We start from the raw sequence: 22,139 nt of genomic DNA, 5'->3' as shown, positions 1-22,139 counted from the left end.
AAGTAGGTATGGAGAGACAGAATTTGGGGCTTCTGTAGGCATAGAGAATGGAATAAGGACATTGGGAAGTCGCTCTCAATCTCAATTATAATGTTACCCTTTTGTTGATCACACTCCATAGACCATGGCCTCCTCCTTATCTTCTTCAATCCAAACACAATTCATATACACTTCTAATTATTTGATATACAAAACTTCAGCTCTTTGACAGCCATGTCTTCTTTCATCATTGTTCTTAGTGCTTTGTATCATTGAAAAAAGGGTTGAATCATTATAAATATACACACACATAGCAAGAATCTTTTGATTCTTAATTGAAGCATTGAAAATATATGAAACAAATTCATAAGCTAAACCCAATCCTATCGTGACTATCTAATGACTTGTATAGCAATCACTAGGAGTCGTGATATCTAATGACTTGTATAGCAATCACCAAAAGTCGCAGAAAATACTCTTGATATTTATCTTAAAAAAAAGTTCGAAAGAGAATGAGTATTAGACAAATGCAAACACATACAAACATGTCTTTCATTCCTAATGGGACCTAAAATCAAGGCCTTGAACTTCGTCTTACTTCATTTCTTATGCTCGAGATGTGCATCAATTTCATGCACATAGTTCCATGTACCCCTTTTATACACACCGAACCCACTAGACGCACAATACTTTTATAAGGGCTCTTGAAGATATAGTTATGAATTTTGAAAATCTATGGTTATTTTTTTTAGATAAACCGGGAGTATATTTATTAATTTAAAGTATAAAAAGGGTAAGAATGATCAGATTTTCCAATATAATTCAATTTGTTTACAGTTCATTTCATCTCATTTGTTCTGCCAAAAGACAGCTGAGCTCCAACATGGTATGCAGTATGCACACAAGTATGTTGCCAAAAAAAAAAAAAAAAAACCAATTTGAGAGAGCATTTCCTTTCATTTGTACAAAGAATCAAATGACTTAAATAACACAGAGCCTGCAATGAAAGAAGTAAATATAAATATGGTGTTCCATGAATTACTTATCTGACGGTTTGAGATCATCAACACGACGATGATTTTGGATGGGATCACTGGACGCAGAATGGTAGAGATTCTTGTCATTGCTGTCAATGGATACTGCGGAATCCGTACATGGCCCATCCATTAACATGCTTTTCTGAGCCTCAGCAGCTTCTTCCGAAAATGCTGAGCTTGAAATCTGCGATCTGCTTTCGTGTGAGAGCATCTCAAACGCTTTAAACCTTGGATGTTGGCCTGATGCAGTGCGCTTGATGATGGGTGCTTGGACTGGAATGTTGCCTTCAAGCATACTCACCACAGACGACATGGTTGGCCTCAGAGTGGGAGATGGGTTGGTGCATAACAGAGCTATGTTCAGCATCCTCATTGCTTCCTCTGATGAGTACTTTGAACCAAGGTCTGGATCTACCAGTTCTAGAAGGTTACCCTGTTCTTCCAGTACATAGGCCTTCAAGTACCAAACACAAAACAAAATCATTCATTATCTCATGCCCTCTATTGAACAATGATTAGAAAATCAGCATTTTTTTTCCATCGCTTCCAAGCAAGAATCAGAGAATGAGTGGCAAATACCCAATCAAGAAGATAGACGAACTCTTCCTTCGGCCTGTAATTTGTGTTACTTTTTCCGCTAACTATCTCTAAAGCAACCACTCCAAAGCTGTAAACATCTGCCTTGTCTGTCAAGTATCCTCTCATTGCATACTCTGGTGCCATATAACCGCTGAAGACAAACAAAAAAAACCGAAGTACAAATATTAATGGTATCATCTGAGAAACTAGTACCATCAGTTCTTGAATGCTTAAGAATGATAACTAGGTTAACTTCACGGGTTACACACATCTATATAAGTTTATGCATGCAAGCACCGTTGAGGATGGTTGGAAGGGAGTTTCACATTGGCTAATTTAGGAAATATCGTGAATTTATAAGTAAGGAATACATCTCCATTGGTATAAGGCCTTTTTGGAGAAGTCCAAAGCAAATACCATCGTGGAAATCTATGATTCCTAACATACACGTGTGCATATATAGGTAGAGAGAGAGAGAAAGAGTACATGGTTCCAGCAATTCGTGTGCTGATGTGGGTGTTCTCCTCTTCATCAAGCTTAGCCAAACCAAAGTCCGAAATCTTGGCAGTAAGATCTTTGTCGAGTAGCACATTTGTGGCCTTGATGTCTCTATGAACAATTTTCAGCCTTGATTCTTCATGAAGGTAAGCTAACCCCCTAGCTATCTCCAAGCATATCTTCTTCCTTGTTCGCCAGTCAAGATGAAGCCTTTGTTCCTCCCGACCTTGAGTAAAACAAAAGGAAGCAAGCGAGACAAGATTTAGTTGGTCATACCAATCTCAAAGAGTCAGTTCACAAAACCAAAGATGCCACTCATGCTATTACCGAAAAGCGCACGGGCAAGACTATTATTTTCCATGTATTCATATACTAGCAACAATTGATTTCCCTCAACACAGCAGCCAAAGAGCTTAACTAGGTTTGGGTGTTGCAATGCAGATATCATCCCAATCTCAGTGACAAACTCACGGCTACCTTGCTTCGATTTCGAGGAGAGTTGCTTTACAGCAATCAAAACGCCATCAGACAATACACCCTACCCTTGACCAAAGAAGAACATCTCAAGTTAAGAGTTTAAGGTTGTAACAAAATTTGCAACATATATTATCTTCTCGCATACAAAAGAACTGAAATGCTTTCAGTTACCTTATAGACAGGCCCAAATCCACCTTCGCCTATTTTACTTTTAGGATCAAAGTTGTTGGTGGCAGCTTTAATTTGTTTCAATGTAAAATGACCCGTTTGTAAATCTACGCCAGAAAGTTCTATAGCAAGGGAAAAAAGAAGAAAATTTTCAATTTTTTTAGTACCTATACCTGAAAGAAACACAAAATTTCAGTATAGTTAACACTAAACAACTTTACCATTAGCTGGGACTTCCTTCTTACAGATGTAACCTTTCATCCAAAGAAATACAACGACCAATATGATGAGTACTGCACATGAAGAAATTATAATGCCGGCAAGTGCTCCAGCTGATAGTCCTCCCTCGTCAATTTTAAAGTCTATAACAAAAATAATTATATCAATTAGAAGTGATTTTATAGAACATCTAAAAGAAGGAAAGATCATGAAAAAGTGCAAGAAAGAACTTGCTTGGTGTAACTGTGATTGCAGAAATAAGGGGTCCATAAACTCCTCTGTCTGGCACTGCTGTGGTTCCTTTACCAGCCCAATATAGATGAATCTCAAGGGTACTGCCATTGACAGAAACATTTTTATCTTCCACTGTGAAGTTCTTACCCACACCCCCAGCTGCCTCCACAATATTGAAATCCTTCTTGACTAGTTTTCCCTGTAGAATGTAGTATGGCTGATGAACAACTGAAATTCTTAATCTATCTTCATTCATATCTAAGCTAAATCGAGAAATTTTGAAAATAATAAGTTCACTGCAAAAATTAAATCCACACACTAGTAGACTGTATATTGTATCAGTGCTGTAAACTGGCTGAATACTCACTTGAATTGATATATCGAATATACGCTTTCCCAGGCTGCTAAAAGTTTGATCATTAGAGTACATAATTTCAGCAAAGTGGAGCTTCACATTGTAGCTTCCGCTCCGCAGGCAGAGACCATAATATTTGAGGGAGAGAGGGGCAAGACGGGCATTTTGGTTATAGCCAAGACCACTCACATTCAGGCCGAATTTATTTGTAGCTAAGTAGTCGGCATTTTCATCACCCAGAAAAACTCCTGTACTGCTATAAGCCCATTTTTCTGAAACAGAAAAGAAATTTGACTTGCCCTCTGTAGTTAAGTCCTCTTCATAATCATGCCCATCAGCCCTCAATCTGGTTCCTCCACAATTAATAAACAAGGAATGATCTGCATTTGCAATGAGAACAATAAAATGATCAAACACTCAAACTACGATCCATGACAGAACACTTGATCTGATCTTGATCTAGATCAAATAATTGAAGTATATATATATATATGATATGATGAATAGTGTTTGGATTGGAGAAGATAAGGGGGCCATGGTCCATTATCTAGATCTTGATCTGCTTACATTCAGCTTTTCCGGAGCATGGAAGGTCCTTCTTGAGGCACCAAGGAACTCTGCATGTTCAGAAATCCGATCAGTCATTTCACTCAAGTTTGACATGCAATCAAGAAAGGGAGAAAAAAAAACTATCTTATTTCTTACTGATGATTCGCTGTAGGTGGGTAACTGGCTACCAAGTTCCTGTAGTAAATAAAAGGTAACGCCATCATGTAATTTTAGTGGGGGAGATACTCATCAGAGTAGAAAATATTAATAACTTTTTTCCTTGCTTTCATTGGAGTAGAGAAGCTTACACAGGTGACTGTTGGCAACTAGCAAGAGTAGACCCTGAAAAATTGTTGTAAGACAAATCTCTGCAACAATCCAACATATATATCATAAATAATAATCATGCTACGGTAATCCAAAGTTCTTCACTGCCCACTAGAATGTCAATATATGGCTATATGGTATACTGACATGTTCTTTTTGCTCCTCAAGATCCAACCGGGCACTTCACCACTCAGTGAGTTGTTTGTGAGAAACCTGCATCAATTAGGTTTTGATTCAATGCATTGTTGATTGTGGTGTACAGATAATATCATGAAACCAAAGTGGAAGTGTCCAATTATCCACTTACATGAAGTCTATCTTTCTCTTGATCAGATTCTGAAATGTTGCTGGAATTGGACCAGTTAAATGGTTGAAGCTTAAATCCCTATAAGAGCGAAAAAAAATAACGAAAAAACTACTTTAGATTTTTAAATAAGAAATATAAGCTTCCAACTCAGATTTTTTTCATCGTGCTAGATACTTGATTAGCCTGTTCATGATCCACAAGCAACTAATTCATACCAATGAGGTAAACGTTACCAATTATTCAAGTTTATGAACTTGGGCCATTGGCTGACTAATAGGTGTAAAATTGAAAATTTATGATGAATTTGGAAAGGCGCAATGTACTTGTCAGCATTTGTACAAAAGAATCAGACACTAAGCACTTACAGAGTTGATAATTTATTCATTTCTCCAATATACTGAGGGATTGAACCATTAATTAAACAGTTCCTCAGGACCCTGCATGAAAAGGAAAACCCTTTATTAAAATGTAATTATAAATTGAATTTTTCTAAGATATAGACAACAAACTAAGATACTTTCAACTTACAATTCTTCCATATTTATCAGATCTGTCAAATTGGGGAAACTTGTAAATGATCCCTTCAAATCAGATATCCTCCTGTTAAACAAGTCGCACACATAAATAAGAAAAAAGGGGGGAGGGGGTGATAAAAAGCAATCCAACACAACGGGAGTATTCTATGCAGTAATTCGAAATCTGAGAGATTCTCACAATTGAGTTAGGTTCTTCAATTGAGAAATTGTAGAAGGAATGGGGGTTTCCATTGATGTTCCTTGAATATCCCTGGAAAAGAAACTTTTCAGAAATGCCTTGATAATCTGTAATATTAGCACTAGTGCAAATAAATGAGAAAATATTGCGAAGTAGATGTGAAACTCACAGTCTGTCAAGGTTGATCCAATTCCCAATGAATTCAGGAATCTTCCCAGACACTCCATTCCCATCTATCCTACTGCAGACATTAATTAAGAACTTAGAAATTATGGAGTCTTATAAAACAGTGGAAGACTAAATTTTTGTCTCTTGGTAACTTACAAATCAACCAAGTTCTTTAATTTTCCGAATGAGTCTGGTATTCTTCCTGTGAAATTGTTTGCGGACAGAAGCCTACAGTGGTAAGAAACAGTTCCTTACATTGTCCGAATATGGCAATTTCCACCCAACAGAAAAAGAGAGGTAAAGGACATGCGACTCACAGTCTGTTCAAACGGTTCAGATTTCCAAGGTTGGGAGGTAGATTTCCAGTTAACAGGTTGTCTTCCAAGACCCTGCAACCGAAATGCCATCAAACACCCTAAAATCTTAGTTACTTGCACACTGTATTTTTTCTTTTCATCACTTACAGCTCTTCAAGGGTGCCAATGTCACCAATTTCCTTGGGAATTGAACCGTTTAGCCTGTTTCCCAGGAGAGAACTGCATGGAACCGATAAACACACAACAAACTAGTAAATTGTTTTATTCATCAGCTAAGAAAATGCCTAAGAAATCCAGTCCAATATATGGCTTACAGTTTGACAAGAGGAGCATTGGCAAGACTAGTGGGTAGTTGGCCATTAATATGGTTGCGAGTAAGATCACTGTTTAATCAGAGGAACTTCGCTTAGAATTCTATATTTTAACTGGAAATAAAACGTTTAAGAGATACCAGACTTCCAAACATCAATGGGAGACTTGAATGTTTGAATCTAACACAATAAAGAAAGACAGTCTCCAGCACTTACAGTTCCTGCAGATGCGTAAGATTACCAAATTCATCTGGAAAAGTTCCTGTTAGATTGAGACCCTTAAGCAGGCTGTGAAATAACAATAAATAAGATATCAATGAAGAGAACATGTAAAGAAAAAGAATAAGGGGAAGAAGCTAGATTAGAAGCACATCAGTGGGGAAAGGAAATAAGTTTCTTACATGATTGTCACATGACAAACAGTGGAAGTACAATTGCATGAGACATTCCTCATGATTTGGTTTCCCGGGAAAGCTCCATTGGAAAAGCCTTCACCTTGAATGCAAGAAGTCCGGGTAACATTCCAGCTTAAATTCTTGAGTTTCGAAGATATTGTTTGAAGGGCTTTCACTGTTCAACACAAACGAATTGGCACAACGAATCAAGACACAACTTCTGGAAGTGGTTTAATTATCTTAGTTCAGAACCAAAGAATTATGTGCAAGTGACAATTCAAACTATAGACGCTAATTCTAACGATTGCGGCAGTAATAGTCCAAACCCACCGCTAGTAGATATTATCCTTTTTTGAGTTTTTCCTTTCGAACTTTCCCTCAAAGTTTTAATACGCGTCTTCGGGAGAGATTTTCACACTCTTCTCCAACTAACGTAGGATCTCGCATAATCCCCCTCTAGTTTAAGTCCATGGAATGGGAAATCCCACTTCCTTTTTCTTTTCTAACTAGTTTTAGAGTCTGTTTAGATTTCATTTCAAAAATTGATACTTCAGAAGAAAAAAAAGACAGAAATGATCAGGATTCAATGCTCTATTAGATATGAATTGAAGTAATTAAAGAGATGTATGGGAGAAAGTCAAAGCAAGTGTATTCAATAAACATACAGTAAATGCAGATATGAAGAAATGGGGTGGTCAGAGAAGTTGGTCAAAAGAATGCGACGGTCTATTACCGCTGCAAAAAGTTAGCGGTGTTCAAATTGGAGAGGAGTTAATACCGCTACACCAAACCAAGTGGGGAGAACAAATCTTGAGCTTGCTTAGCTGTCCGATTATTATTACCAATCTGGGAGCTGAATAATTTAATGCTCATTTAAAAGTAGCTGAATTTGAGAGTAATTACAAAATAAGTGGCCGAACGTGACATTGTCACATGTCTTTAGTAAAGACATGTTCCTACAGAAAACTTAGGATGCTACAGTGTCTAAAGAACAAAACAAAAACAAAAAATAAAATTATAATTAAAGTTCTAAAAATTAAAAAAAAAAAACAATCAAGTGTACCACATTACCTAGGACTACACTACACTCAACTACAAAGTGTGGACTTGGAATAATTAATTGATAAGAACGTGGAATTTATGTGTCTTTTACACAACAAAATGATATTATTCAGACAAGAGACTTGACATTCAAATCATTAATTATCTTTTAGACCGTCTTTTTCTTATATATATATATATATTTTTTTTTTCTGAAAGGGAAGAAAAATATATTCTAACTTATCTATAAAAATTATAAAATGATATAAAACTGTTGTTTTAAAAATATTATCTTGCATTTAAAATATTTATAAAAAAAAATAAAAAAATAAAAACGTCTCTTTCTTATGTGTAAAATGTCAGATCTGGCGTGAAAGGGTTGGATGAGTTTGGGATCGGCGACAGGATAGGGGCCCACCTAGTCCCTGTTTAGCTTTAAATGTGGGTCCTCAGACTCCCCTCTCTTTTTTCTTTTTTCAGTTATCATTTGGTAAAAAGTTGTAACTTTTATTTTATTTTTCAAAAAAATATACTTTTTTTAATCTCAATTTTATTCTAAATAAATTCAAAACTATCAATTATGTCGGAAAAAAAATTAAATTTCTAATAAAAAGTTTTAATATTATTAAAATATTGTAATTAGACACACTAGATGTAATTTAAAACATTAAACTTATATATACTAATTAGAAAAAGTCAACCCATCAATTAACAAAAGTCAACACACCAATTAATAAAATTATTAACAAATGAAAGAAAAAAAAAAACTTTACAAATTACGAATACGTTAGATATATTTAACATTATTTTCATTAAAAAGTTAATTTGATGTTGATATCACGACAATTATTGTACTTATTCTTGTCGTTAATATTTACTATTTAAAATACTTTATTGGTTGTGACTTCCCTTCCATTAATATTTTTCAATTTCTCAGAAAAAAAAGTGTTATTACTTTTTTTCCTTCAAATTGTTCTTATTCTTCTTTGAGTAAAAAAAAAAAAAAACAACAAAAGCTGATTAAATTTGAACTCATTTTTAGTTAACTTCTCAAGCCTTTTTATTATTAAAAAAAAAATTATTTTGATATTTTATTTTATATTTTTAAACCTATTACTATAATTTAAAGAAAAAATAAGACCCAGTAATTTTCTAAATTTAGGGAATAACGATGAATATTGATATTACCGAAAATCACAGATATTTTATATTCGTTCTGAAAAGAATAATTTGACTTTTTAACTTCTCGAAATATAAAATAATAATAATAATAATTTGTTTTTGCAATCTGACCTAACTAATCCACGATTAGGAATAATGAAATCAAAGGTTAAAATTCACTTTATTTAACTTTTATTTTACTTTACTAATTTATTCTTAGCATCCATCAATCTAACTTAAAAAATACGTATACGTGTCTAATTAAGACTAATTTTAAATTTTATATAAAAGTAAAAATTAAAATAGAACGAAACTAAAAATTTAAAATGATAGTTTACGCAAAAGAAAAAAGAATTTATAAATTATAACAATGCTACTGATTGGTTGCTGAGAAAAATTCGGGAAAATAGCACAGCACGTGGACACAATGCGTAGAAAATCATCGAGAAAAAACTGACTTCAGTAGTTAAGCAAGTCTCTGGTAGCACTCAGAAAATTAGGGCAAAACGAAATGGATTAACAAGAAAGGAATGTAATAAACTAATCAGTAATGGATGTATGAAATTTTCTCTCTCGGATTCCGGAGAGTAAAATCACGGAAAGAAAAGGAGCAAGCCGAATCTAATTAACACTCTATTTTCTCCAAAATCGCACAGAACAAGAAGAATTAGACACTCTTGTTTTCTACTATTTTTCACTTTTTCTATTGTTCAGAGGCTCCAGCCTCTCCTAAACCGCATAAAATTCGAGAGAAAAAGAGAAATCCAGAAACAAGCAAAAATCGAGAGTGAAATGAAAATTGCAGAAATTGTAAAAGGATGAGCGGAGGACCGTACCTTCGGTTTCGGGCAAAAACTGAGCGTGGGATCCAAATCCCTGGAATATCAAAATCCACAGAAGAAGAACACCGAGAATCGTGAATATAGAAGTTGGAAAAACCATGGCGGCGTTGAGAGACAGAGGAAGTGTTGCCGGTGATAGAAGAAGAAGAAGAAGAAGAAGAGGAGTGAGTGGGAGTTTCTTTCAATCGACGGCGAAAGGCGAACAAACGAATCGATTCGAGGCGAAGGAAAAGTAGTTGGAAAGAATGAATTGGAACAGAAATTCAACTAAGAAAAGGAAAGGAAATGAAGTACCTCTGCAAATTTCTAAGGATTCAGAAGATGAAGAAGAAGATGAAGAAGAAGAAGAGAAAAAGTAGCGATGTAGGGGTAGGGCCCGTAAGAGAGGCCAAATGAAATTGAATGGTATGGCAGATCGGGCTTGGCTATATTTTTTTATACATTTTATCACACCACATAACACGACAACATATATGTAATACTTCTTAATTTAATATCATTATTTTTTTTTTTTAATTTAAACATTTACGCGTCAGAATCCCATATTTAATCTAATAGCTTCTAATACATATTTATACAAACATATATATTTTTCATCTTTTTAAAAATAAGTATATTTGATATTTTTAATTAACGATAGTATTTTAAAAAATTGGTGAGAAGAAAATTAAAAAAGAAAAAGTAAAAAAAAAATGTCTTTTTTTTTTAATTTTAAATGGTCTAAAACCTAATATATTAATTTTTGTGTAGTTTGGGGAGGGATTGAAAATATAAATTTGGACTCATTCTCACACGCATTAAACAGTGCAAAATTAATTTTGATTTAATAAATTTCATAAAATTAAATCATTATTATACCAAGCTTAATATTTTAAATTTGGAGTTTGGAAGAGAAAAAAGAAAAAAAAAAGGTGATCCTCCATTTTCTTTGACCAAAATCTTTGACTAATAACTAGTGGAGATAAGAGAAATTAAATATAAAATTTGACTAATTTTACAATTTATAAATAACCCTTTTTTCCTCATATTAATCATTTTATTATTTGATTATTTATTTTCACAAAAAAAAATAATAATAAAATAATGAGATGAGTAAAATAATTTTTTAATACTATTCGAAAATATGTTATGTTATTATTATATAGACAAAGTTAATTGTTATTTTAATTAATTAATTTACCGTACAATCACGTGTTTCTTTTCTTTTTAATTGTTTATGTTTTTCCAACTCCAAAACAAAATATAATCTTAATATATTTATTTTTTGAAAAAAATCATTTAAATATTTGTTTTTAAAAGAAGAATGGGTACATTTTATTCGACATATAAATACTTAAATATTGAAAATATTTGTAAAATGGCCCAGGCCCAAATGTACAGTAATTAATACAAAATTAATTTTTAATGTTTTAATGTTTGAGGCATGTATGGTTTTTTTTTAAAAAAATAATAATTTTGGATTACTTTAAAATTATGTTTTTTAAATAATTTTGTAGGGGTGAATTTGGATGATGTAAATGATATTTTAATAGTATGAAAAAATAGTTTAGCCTTTGGAATTGACATAATTACCCACCGCCGGAGTTCAAATGACTAAACTACCCTTCTTTCTCTCCACTCTCCCTTTTTCTCTCCTGGCCCATTCATTTTGGCCTCTCTCTCTTGCCTTCCTCATTGGATCAGTGTCAGTGCTTAGCTCCATTGATCTCTCAAAACTAAGAGAGAGAGAGAGGGGAAACGAAATGGCTTTAAGGAGTAAGATTTTGGAGCAAGGAATTCTTCTTGTTCTTCTTTTTTTGGTTTCTGGAGGTTCGACGGCGGCGAGTACGGCGGAGGAGTGCAATTTATTCGTCGGAAGTTGGGTTGTTGACGAGACTTACCCGCTGTACACGGCGGCGAGTTGTCCTTTCGTGCAGCACGAGTTCAGCTGCGTCAAAAATGGCCGTCCCGATTTAGGTTACACCAAGTACAGATGGCAGCCTCTCCATTGCCATTTATCCAGGTACCCTGTACTCCCCGGTAATTTTATATTTCCCTATTTTTATTTCTATTACAATAATGCTTCTTTCACCTAAGAATAATAATAATAATAATAATAATAAATTGTTAAATTAAATCCTCAATTCCTAACCATCTATTTGATTTATGATTTTTAAAAATGGTTTAATAAGCCCAGTTTTAATTTTATATGCAATAGTTTTAATATTTTTTAAATTTAATATTTATTTAACATAAAATTAAAAATTTAAATCTATATTTATTAGACGCGAAATAAAGACTTAGAAATTTATTAATTATTTTTAAAGTTTAAAATATTTATTAAACACAAATTAAAAACTAATTTAACAAAAATTTATATATATATATATTGGTAATTTTAGTTGGATTAAATTAAAAATAAAATACAGTGTGTTTGAATAGTAAATTAAAAGTAAAATTTTAAAAACTAAATTCGGCGGTTTTTTAAAAATTAAATTAAGAAATGAAATGATAAGAAAGATTCCTTTCACGTGGGGTATGTTTTCACTTTCTCGCGATCTACCGGTGGGTGAGATCGGAAAAATGTTTGTTTCGTATTCCGTTTTTACCCCTATCATTTTTCATTATTCCTTTTATATCCCTCCTAAATTCTAATTGCATTCTCCCTATTTTAGGTTTGATGGAAAAATTTTCTTAGAAAAACTTAGGGGCAAAAGTATACTATTTGTGGGAGACTCACTTAGTCGGAATCAATGGCAATCTTTGACATGCATGCTTCACTCCGCTGTTCCAAATGCACGTTATACTTTGACAAGGGTCGGAGATGTTTCCACATTCACTTTTACGGTATATTTTCTCATAACTTATGCATTTTTTAACATTTCGATCTTTCTGAAGAGAAACGATTACATTTGGAGGTCAATGGTTTGATTTAGGAGTATGAAGTGAAAGTGATGCTCGAGAAAAATGTATATCTAGTAGACATTGTAAGAGAAGAGATTGGAAGAGTGTTGAAATTAGATATCATTAATGAAGGATCGAGTAAGTTGTGGCAAAGCGTCGACTTTCTCATTTTTAATACTTGGCACTGGTGGAACCGCAGAGGATCTTCTCAACCGTACGTTCTAATTACTTTCTCTCCTTCGTTCTTAAGTCGTGAAGTTTAAACTAAAGTTACGTGTTTTTTTTTTTAGTTGGGATTATATTGAAATAGGGAAAGAGGCGTTGAGAGATATGAATAGAATGGTAGCTTTTGAGAAGGCTCTCACAACTTGGGGAAGATGGGTTGATCTCAACATTGATCCTCAAAGAAATAATGTCTTTTTCCAAGGAATTTCTCCCTCCCATTACAAGTAAGTTTGAATACGAGTATTATATTTAAAAAATACTCATGAAATTTTAAAAGTAGATTAAGATTATGTATGATGATATATATCAGTGGGAGTCTATGGGGAGAACCAAGAGCAAAGAGTTGTGTAGGTCAAAACGAACCGGTGGCAGGCTCGGTGTACCCGGGCGGTTCACTGCCGGCGGTGGCGGTGCTGAAGGCTGTGCTAAGCAAAATCACAAACCCCGTTCACCTTCTGGACGTAACAGAGTTATCACTGCTGAGAAAAGATGGGCACCCCTCCAAGTACGGCTTAGTTGGCAGAACCGGATTGGACTGTAGCCATTGGTGCCTCGCTGGCGTTCCTGATACTTGGAATCTCTTATTTTACAATCTCATTATTTAAAAACCTTATTTAAATTATTTATTTTAAACCTCCCTGGTTATTTAAAATGTTACTTTTTCTTGATTTCTTATTAAAAATTTACAATTTGGGTATGTAATAATTCATTTATTTGAAATGGGCTTATTTTTATATCTTTGTTTATCTTTGTTTGCCGTTAGAAGAAACCACTCAGCACAGTGTTATGATATTGTCCAGTTTGAGCTTGAGTTCTCGTGACTTTGTTTTGAGTTTATCCAAAAGGCCTCACAACAAATGAAGAGAGTATTATTTGTTTATAAACTCAAGACTCATTTTCAGCAGATTCACACGGACCATCCTAAAAGAAAAATAAATAATAATAATAATATACTTCTGTAAGATATACTTCTTCTTGCTGAGCCGACACATCGACCAGATTCCATCGTTTAGATTGTTCAGTATATTAAACGCCAAGGCATTGACTTCATCCTTCTCCCAAACTCATCGATTTCCCCTTTTACGTCTTCTCTCATAAACCCTAATTCCCAATTCGAGCCCTAACCGTTCCGTTAAGATGGTCGTCCCAGCTGAGAATTTTCAGAGTATTGCTTCCGCCGCTGTCAATCTTGTTCAATCGAGCCCAGCCACGTGGCAGTCGGCATTACTCAGCAACCTGCTGATTTTCGTCGTGGGTTTGCCGATTCTGGTCACGGGGTTGTCTGTTTCTGGCATTGCTTCTGCTTTCTTGCTTGGTACACTCACGTGGCGTGCTTTTGGGCCCTCTGGTTTCCTTCTTGTTGCTACCTATTTCATCATTGTTCGTCTTTGTTCCCTCTTGCTGAATTTCAATTTGGGCTTTGTTTGATGTGTGGGATTTGGTCTCTTTAGCATGTTCCTGGATTGGATTGGTTGTTTTGTTCAATGCCGTGTTATTTTTCGTTCGTTCAATCAATTTCTCTGTTTTTTTTTTGTTCACTGATTTCTGTATTGACTGATTAGTTCTAGTGTGGAAACCCGTCTTTTAGATGATCAAGTAGAAAAAAATTGGTTAAAACTCAGGGAATTGGGTTGGTTGCTTTCTCCTTCACAATTGCTTCAAAATGATTGTAATGGAATACATGTAATGTTAGAATACTAGTATTTGGACCCTCATTACTTATGCAGAGCTCACGAGTTTCATTGTCAAGTCTATGACCATCTTGATTGTCACTGTACTATAAAGTGCTACCATCCCTCTTATTAAAATTCTTTTGAAGGAAAACCACTCAACAATCTTTCAACCAATCCTCTGAAAGCTTAAAATTCACCTGCAAACTTCAGCGTACTGGCAATCTTGCTTGGTCCAAATACTGGTTATACAAATTCAAGTTTCTATGGTTCATTCCCTTGAAGCTATTACTCGTCATGACCCTTTTCTGAACATTCCAAAGTTTGTCAAGACTTCAAAATTTTCACCTTTCTCAAAGGGATTCTCCAAATCATGATTTACCTGCACTTGAGAGATTGAGATTGTTTTGGCAATTTTCAAAATCTTGTTGCTCTGTGTTTGATATAGTCTTTATTCTAATACAAGTATTAGTATCTTTGCTCCCCTATTCTTTACATTTGCTTTGGTGACTGGAAGCCACTTACAGAACTCCCTCTTTCAGCAACAGTAAAATTTCTCTTTTTGAAAAATAATCTTCTAGTGCATTCCTTTGTGTGTTGCTTATTGAAGCTTCCTTTACGGAGTCGAGGTTTTCTTTTATGAATGAACTTTTAGTTTAGACTACACAACTTGATGGGGAGCTGAAATTTGTTCGTCATGAAATGGTTCTTTGTAGAGTAGAATACCTTCAAAAGAAGTTAGAGATTCTTCTATAATACAAACAAGAGCTCAGTCATGCTTATTTTTCCATTTCTCAAAATAGCAGCAAAATTCAATTAATCATTTTTTTATCGGGGTGTGTTTCGTTCGGTCTATGAAAAGTTATTGTTCATGGTGGTTCTCTATATAGTTGCCTTTATTGTTCATAATTTTTCCTTTTTGCTCCATTTGGGAGTTTGATCCTAATCCTTTTCAGTATATCAAATGATAGTTGTTACTTGTTCCAAAAAAGAACTCCTTCTGAATGCTGAATTTTTGTTTCTTAGGGAACTGCTGCAACAAAGGTAAAGATGGCCCAAAAGGAGGCACAAGGGGTAGCTGAAAAGAGGAAAGGGAGAAGAGGACCCAGTAGCGTAATAGGATCGAGTGCTGCTGGTTGTGTTTGTGCTTTCCTCATGATAAATAAAGTTGGGGGACAAACGTTCGCGCAATTATGGCGACTTGGTTTTGTTGCCAGTTTTTGTACTAAACTGAGTGACACTGTCTCAAGTGAAATAGGGAAGGCGTATGGTAGGATAACGTGAGTAATTCCACATCTTTACTTCGACTGTATCATACCCAAGGTTATGGTTTTTGTACACTTGCTTCGTTAGCAATATGTGTCACCATGGTCAAACAACAAACACGTCGTCACAGCCAGGTACATTATTTATTACAAATAGTATGTTATCTTTCTTTTGCTTTATTAGTCTTTAAATGTAGAATGTGCATCATCAGACGTGTTTGTTGTTGTGGTAAAAGATAAGTGAATGTTTGATGCTAGTAGTTCGATATCTTAGTCAAACCCTATGAATGTTAAATTATGCCTCCACGTGGAAAAGGGACTGTTAGGTACGGTAGACGACGGGAAACCTCACATGAAGAAGAACCACACTAGACCAAGTTGGTCATCAGATTAAGGATCCACTCTTGGAACAGTCGGCAAGGCAGACAAAGCCTAATCATGTCGTTGCAATTTAAGAGACATTCTTCCAAACTATTACCCGACAATTAACTAATTCAGGGGGGGAAAAGAACGGAGTTCCTGGGTTTGAAGCAAGGATGCTACTGTAGGCTAGGCTATGTTCCATCGATGGATCCTCAGTTTGATCATTAACCTGGTCTAGTGGGGGTTTTACTTCATGTGGGGTTACCTACCCTCAACCGCGCCTAGCAGTCCTTCTACATGGAAGCATAATCAACATTGTTCGAGTAATTTATTGAACTACTAACATCGGCCGTTCACTGTTCTTTTGCCACAACAACAAACATGTTTGATCATGCACAATCTACATTTGAAGACTAATATAGCAAAATAAAAATAAAAATACTATTTATTACAAATAATGTACCAGGTTGTTTTCCAAACATGTTCGTCTTGAACCATTTTTAAGATGTTTTCCAAAGTTTTCAGTAAATGTCCGTATTCTTCATTTACCTTTTCTACTAATTATCAATTTTCTTGAGTTTGCAGTTTTCTTAAGAATTTTCTAACTAGTCTTCATTATATATCAAATGAACACTAAATAGTTTATACGTGGAATGGGAATCCTTAATCTGTTTGGACCTCTTTAAATATAATTATATGGGGTTTTTGTTTCTTCAGTTCTTTCCTTGTTATACTGATGCTTCGTTTATAACCAGGTACCTGGTGACGACATTTAAGGTAGTTCCTCGGGGAACAGAAGGGGCTGTCAGTCTCGAGGGAACCTTTGCTGGACTCTTAGCAGCAATTGCTCTTGCCTTCGTTGGCTATCTTTTGGGTGACGTAATTTTCTTTTGTTGTTCCTGTCACACCCTGAACTATACTGCAGCTCTACTTCTTATGAATATTCCCTCATGTCTTATAATCGTTCCCTGCTCATTTGGAGCATGGCTTGAAAGCTCGTTGAAACTGCGTATTTAAGAATTTTCCATATTTTAAGAACTTTACTGGCTAATTACAGGCTCTTTCTGAAGTTTTAACGAGTCCCTCCCCCAATTATATCTCTATGAAAATTATACATTGTTCGTCTTCTTGGATACACATTTAGATTTCTCTTTGGATGATGATGCAGGTTACTGCACCTGAAGCAATTGTATGTGCTATAGCTTCACAGATTGCTAATCTTGGTGAAAGCATCATCGGTGCTGTATTTCAAGGGAAGGAGGGATTTCGGTGGGTAAGTACTAAAGTTTCTTTTTATCACTGATTGCCTTACATTTGAGTCTGTTGTTTGTTTTTGAATTGAACTCTTCTGCTGTTATTGCTTGTTCTCGTGTATTGTTGGCTTAGTCATCATGAATGATGGGTTCAGGTCTGAAAGCGGCTAAGTAATTTAAATCTTAAAGCACCTGCAAAATTAGTAGGTAGATATAAAGCATTCAGATATCAGTTGAAAAACCACCTTGATCATCAATGCACTATCCCATCCAACTCGAAAAGGCTAATTTTTCCTACATTAGTAATGAAGCTCCTTCCCCTCTCTTCTCGGTCGACCAACATGTCTCCCGGGTTTTACTTCTTCAATCTGCCTTGTTCTGGAAAACTACTGTTCTGATTCATTCGGATTCTGTTTGCAGCTCAACAATGATGTTGTTAATGTCATCAACATATCCATAGGCAGCATTTTAGCTATGTTGATGCAGCAGCTCCTACTTGGTCATTGACATTCATAATACGATGCACCTTCAAGAGTTGACGACTTGGCGTTCTCTTGTATTTCCATTCAACTGACAGCAAAAAAAATTATAAGAAAACTACAGCTGATGGAGGGGAAGACCAAATCCTACCCTTGGAACTGTCACGAGTGATTGCTTCAATTAAATTCTTGCTTCGAGAATGGCCACTGGTATTCGACAGCAGTGAACGAAGTGCAGTTTCAGGGTAATTTTGTGGCTTTTTAAGATGTTTTAACCTCTAACATCACTTAGACATAATCGTATTCGTAGGGAATGGAATAGTGGCATTACTTATTCATATATCTTGTTGTCTTCCTTCTGTGTATAGAACACATTCATGGATACCATAGATATCTTTTGAGTTTTACTCTTCTTATCAGGAAAAAAGTGAAGGTTATACTAGGAAAGAGGTTAATAACATTGAACAATGAATATGAGCTACAGAACTCAAAATGGCCAAGACATAACATTGATTCTTCATAATTTTTGTAAAACTACAAATAATCAAGTGGGTCAACATGATTTGAATCCTAATCATTTCCATATGATGTTCGAAATAAATCTGAAAAAATACCTAGGTCAACTAATGCACAGGTTTATTTCTACATCATTGTAACAAATCCTAAACTATAGTGGTTACGTTACAAGGTATACATTTCAAGCGATAATCTTTGGTCGTGTCCACTTATTATAAAACAAATGTAGTTGAGAAAGCCTATAAGCACACAACAAAGCAAGCAGACGTTCAGAACACAAGCAATGAAGCCCAATGCCAGCGTTCAGACATCTAAAACTGCCTCCTTCGTTTCGAGAACATACTGTTGCGTGAGCAATGTCGAAACCTTTCTGAAGAGCAGATATCAGGAACAAAAACAGCACCATCCATAGAATTATGGTAACTTCTTGGCCAGTATAAGCCAGATGCTGTGGGAGGGGAGGGAACCTGAGGCACAGTCCAGGAAGCCTCTGGAATGTGACCCGAGCATTCATCGTCATTGTCGAGTTCAACATCGGCAGCTCTCAAACTTGGTGATGAGTCGGAGTCCCCAAGCTTTCCACTATCAGCCTGATAGATTTCACAGATAAAGAAAAGCAAAAAGTTATTACATCTGGATTGGCAGTAATATGTGCAATCTGCACGGCATATTACCTCCAATCAGTCCACTTTTTTGCAGTTAATCTATGAGGATAGGATAATATCATAACATGAAAGAACTCGCCCATGACCTGTAACAATCTACCAATGTCCCAACTTAGAGGTCAAGAAAAAATTACTTATTTAGAATAGTCCTACACAAGAACCAGCACTCTGGAAACGATAGTTTACCAGCGTGTCGTGCCTAAGAATTAGTTCCGTCTCTCTCCAGTCCCTATCAATCTTGAAGGTTGTATAGTGTATATATGCAGAAAAGCATCCAAGCTACATAAGATGGTTGTTTATAAAGAGGTTTTGATATGTGAGTGACATCCTAATAGAAGGATTTTTAAATTCCAGAAGCCATTATCAACCACTAAGAATGGTGAATATTCTGCAATGGCAAACAATTCACATGGTTGGGATTCCATATAAATATAACCAAGAGTTCATCCTGCATGCTACAAGTTGATCAGAATTCACTGCATTATAAAACCATAATCATACCTTGGATGATCCGTTATCCATAAACCCATAATTCTGATTGAATCCAGTCAGATTAATGAGTTCATCTATTTGCCATTGTGAAAAGCCACCAGAAGCAGAATCTCCAGTAAGCAATGTTCTATTTGTCATGAAGTCATCAGATCCACCTTGAACAGACAGGCTTCTGCTGAATTCACCAGACGAAGGCATCGAGAATTCCTTATCAGACGGTGGTCTAACTTTCGTTTTGGTTGATATCTCTCTAGAATGTGAATTAGCTATGGAAGAACAAGGAATAGGGTCGGTTGGCTCGAGTGCGACTTTCACACCGGTGAGCAGAAAGCGTTGATGACCCGTTACGCAAGTATTTGCTGTGTGTATTGCAACATCACACTTTCTGCAAAGTAATGCTCGATCCTCTAAACAGAAGATGTAGCCACTAGCTTCCTGCAAGAAATCATGGATGACTTACAAAGGGTAACAATAACAACTGATAAAGGGGCTTCAGAAAAGAAATGAAGTTAGCTATTGGCTGACATTCCCCTAAGAACATATAACAAATTCAAATGCCATCAATCCATATCTTGGTCCCCCCCCCCAATAGTCGCTGGCCTCAAATATTATTGTAACAGCCCAAGTCCACCAAGTCTACCGCTAGCAGATATTGTCCGTTTTGGCTCGTTACGTATCTCCATCAGTCTCACTATTTTAAAAAGCGTCTCTTAGGGAGAGGTTTCCACACCCTTATAAGGAATGCTTCGTTCCCCTCTCCAACCGATGTGGAATCTCACAATCCTTCCCCATAGGGGCTAGCGTCCTTGCTGACACTCCGGGGTTGTCTGTCTCTTATACCATTTGTAAGAGCCCAAGTCCACCGCTAGTAGATATTGTCCACTTTGATCCATTACATATCACTATCAGTCTCATGATTTTAAAACGTGTCTGCTAGATAAAGGTTTCCACACCCTTAAAAGGAATGCTTCATTCCCCTCTCCAACCGAGGTAGTGTCTCACAAAGAAAAGTTACAAGCATTTCAAACCTCTAAAACCACAGCTTGATCTCGAGCTGAAACGAACTTTTCTTTCCTTTGTTAGTAGGATTACCGTCAGCCTATAAGATCTGGAAATAAATATCTAGAAGAATTTTGAAACAAAAATATGAAGAGACTCATGAGATTTGGCAACAGATTCAATTACTCCTTGATCATTCATCGTGGGGTGCATATGTAATCCTACTACTTAAGCCTACGGAACTCAGTTCATAGTAACATGATCAAAATTTATCAAAGAAGCTTTAGTCCTCATATTAGTGTTGATTCCAACCAATTCATTAACACATCTCCGGACCCATTTGTCTCGATTACTGGAACTAACAGAGTTATTTATATATATAACTCATACCTGGCAGATGTCGCATCTGGGCATCTGAGACGAAGAACCAGAGAGAGGAACTCTCTGGTGCTTGCTAGCGAGCTTGTTGGCGGCATGAATGTTCTCATCGCAGGCCCAGCACAGCGCCGCCTCATCAGCACAACACAGAACGGTGGCTTCAGCCATTTCGCAGACATTGCACTGAATCTTCATCCTAACCTTCTCTCGAATCCTCTAAAACCCACTCATGATCACTAAAACCCACTCGAAAAACCCCAAAAAAGACTTCCCTTCTCACCTGGGTTCAGAGAATCAATGAGTTTCTTCAAGCTCTGAAACACACTCTTCCGAATTCGAAAAAGAAAAGCGTCATGAGCAAAGATGGAAAAAGGAATAAGAAGGAATCAGGTTCCTTGGGGAACAAGTGGATGAAGTCGAGAGAGGTTTAAGAAGAGGACTTGATTTGTGATTCGGAGTGTAAATCGGAGTGATATTTTGGAATCAATTCCTTCCTCCATTTTCGTCCACGTTGCACCTCTGACCTCCTGTCGTACTTCTCCACCCCCATTACGACATGTCGTACTTCTTAATTCATGATCTTCTCATATTTTTCTAAAAACAAAGTTTTTATTTTTATTAATTCGTAACCTAAATATTAACCACAAACAATTAATTAAAAAATGAAGAGCAATCAAGTAGCACGTAAATAATAAATTATTTTTAATGTAACAATAAATTTAAAAAAAACACACATAAATCAATCATCGACACAGATTTATATTTAAATTTGGAGTGTGGTCCCATTTCTCGTATAAAACCAACCAAATTTTAAAAATGCCTCGAAAATGAGTCCAAAAGATATTTCGTGTACTTGGGGTAATGTCTTCTAGCTTGTACAGCTTATACTTAGAATAAGCAAAGATGTCTTAAAATCTTATTATATCAGTAGTTAAATTTAAATTTTTAGGACAAATTGTTAGAACATTTTTTTTAGTTGCAAATTGTTTTTTTTTTAAAGTGTAATTAAATTATTAAAATGATAATTAGTGTATTTATGAATATCGATTTGAAAATATTAAATTCTTGAAATGAATGCACTAAACTTTACACCCACATGTCAACAACTTCATGTAGCCTTTTTTAAGAAAAAGAAATATGCATTAAAAAATTATTAAATATATTTTTAAATTATAGAGTTCAAAAGTTGTGGGAAAATATTAATTTCAACCTCATAATTTAGATGTATATTGTATATTTTAAAAATTAAAATTAAAATGGTAACATTTTAAAA

General features: G+C 35.3%; 4 protein-coding genes across 8 annotated transcripts; 2 read left to right on the top strand and 2 right to left on the bottom strand.

Moving 5' to 3' along the window:
- Window positions 1–771: 771 nt before the first annotated feature.
- LOC111801416 (putative LRR receptor-like serine/threonine-protein kinase At1g53440) lies at window positions 772–10,092 on the bottom strand. Its single transcript, XM_023685414.2, has 24 exons — window positions 9,673–10,092; window positions 6,641–6,809; window positions 6,456–6,527; window positions 6,243–6,311; window positions 6,076–6,147; window positions 5,929–6,000; window positions 5,768–5,839; window positions 5,613–5,684; window positions 5,444–5,515; window positions 5,258–5,329; window positions 5,095–5,166; window positions 4,730–4,807; window positions 4,570–4,635; window positions 4,404–4,463; window positions 4,252–4,290; window positions 4,114–4,163; window positions 3,559–3,926; window positions 3,192–3,390; window positions 2,960–3,100; window positions 2,742–2,860; window positions 2,421–2,631; window positions 2,082–2,319; window positions 1,596–1,746; window positions 772–1,470 (listed from the first exon to the last, which is right to left on the bottom strand). The coding sequence occupies exons 1-24, from the start codon at window positions 9,776–9,778 to the stop codon at window positions 1,018–1,020; spliced, it is 3,093 nt and encodes a 1,030-aa protein (XP_023541182.2). The 5' UTR covers window positions 9,779–10,092; the 3' UTR covers window positions 772–1,017.
- Window positions 10,093–11,285: 1,193 nt separating this feature from the next.
- Window positions 11,286–13,520, top strand: TBL41 (TRICHOME BIREFRINGENCE-LIKE 41). Its single transcript, XM_023689785.2, has 5 exons — window positions 11,286–11,680; window positions 12,333–12,504; window positions 12,594–12,775; window positions 12,852–13,010; window positions 13,097–13,520. The coding sequence occupies exons 1-5, from the start codon at window positions 11,421–11,423 to the stop codon at window positions 13,389–13,391; spliced, it is 1,068 nt and encodes a 355-aa protein (XP_023545553.2). The 5' UTR covers window positions 11,286–11,420; the 3' UTR covers window positions 13,392–13,520.
- A 278-nt stretch (window positions 13,521–13,798) lies between these two features.
- Window positions 13,799–18,223, top strand: LOC111799307 (integral membrane protein (Protein of unknown function DUF92, transmembrane)). 2 transcript variants are annotated; one of them, XM_087125765.1, is made up of 5 exons: window positions 13,799–14,166; window positions 15,483–15,736; window positions 16,840–16,963; window positions 17,253–17,353; window positions 17,758–18,223. In XM_087125765.1, the coding sequence occupies exons 1-5, from the start codon at window positions 13,924–13,926 to the stop codon at window positions 17,795–17,797; spliced, it is 762 nt and encodes a 253-aa protein (XP_086981891.1). In that variant the 5' UTR covers window positions 13,799–13,923; the 3' UTR covers window positions 17,798–18,223. The 2 variants fall into 2 exon arrangements, with proteins under 2 accessions (XP_086981891.1, XP_023538589.2); XM_023682821.2 differs by having other exon boundaries at window positions 13,800–14,166; window positions 17,253–17,357.
- A 76-nt stretch (window positions 18,224–18,299) lies between these two features.
- Window positions 18,300–21,358, bottom strand: LZF1 (light-regulated zinc finger protein 1). Of its 4 annotated transcripts, none has more exons than XM_023682772.2 (5): window positions 20,879–21,358; window positions 19,499–19,924; window positions 19,184–19,276; window positions 19,007–19,083; window positions 18,729–18,922 (listed from the first exon to the last, which is right to left on the bottom strand). In XM_023682772.2, the coding sequence occupies exons 1-5, from the start codon at window positions 21,059–21,061 to the stop codon at window positions 18,877–18,879; spliced, it is 825 nt and encodes a 274-aa protein (XP_023538540.2). In that variant the 5' UTR covers window positions 21,062–21,358; the 3' UTR covers window positions 18,729–18,876. The 4 variants fall into 4 exon arrangements, with proteins under 4 accessions (XP_023538532.2, XP_023538540.2, XP_023538567.2 ...); XM_023682789.2 differs by having other exon boundaries at window positions 18,782–18,922; window positions 19,007–19,093; window positions 20,879–21,355; XM_023682799.2 differs by lacking the exon at window positions 19,184–19,276 and having other exon boundaries at window positions 20,879–21,348.
- Window positions 21,359–22,139: the final 781 nt, after the last annotated feature.

The sequence above is a fragment of the Cucurbita pepo genome, chromosome 1 (genome assembly GCF_057944985.1).
Source record: "Cucurbita pepo subsp. pepo isolate OVF chromosome 1, ASM5794498v1, whole genome shotgun sequence".
Lineage (NCBI taxonomy): Eukaryota > Viridiplantae > Streptophyta > Magnoliopsida > Cucurbitales > Cucurbitaceae > Cucurbita > Cucurbita pepo.
The sequence above is the reverse complement of the archived record's forward strand: the minus strand, read 5'-3'. Positions and strand labels throughout refer to the sequence as shown.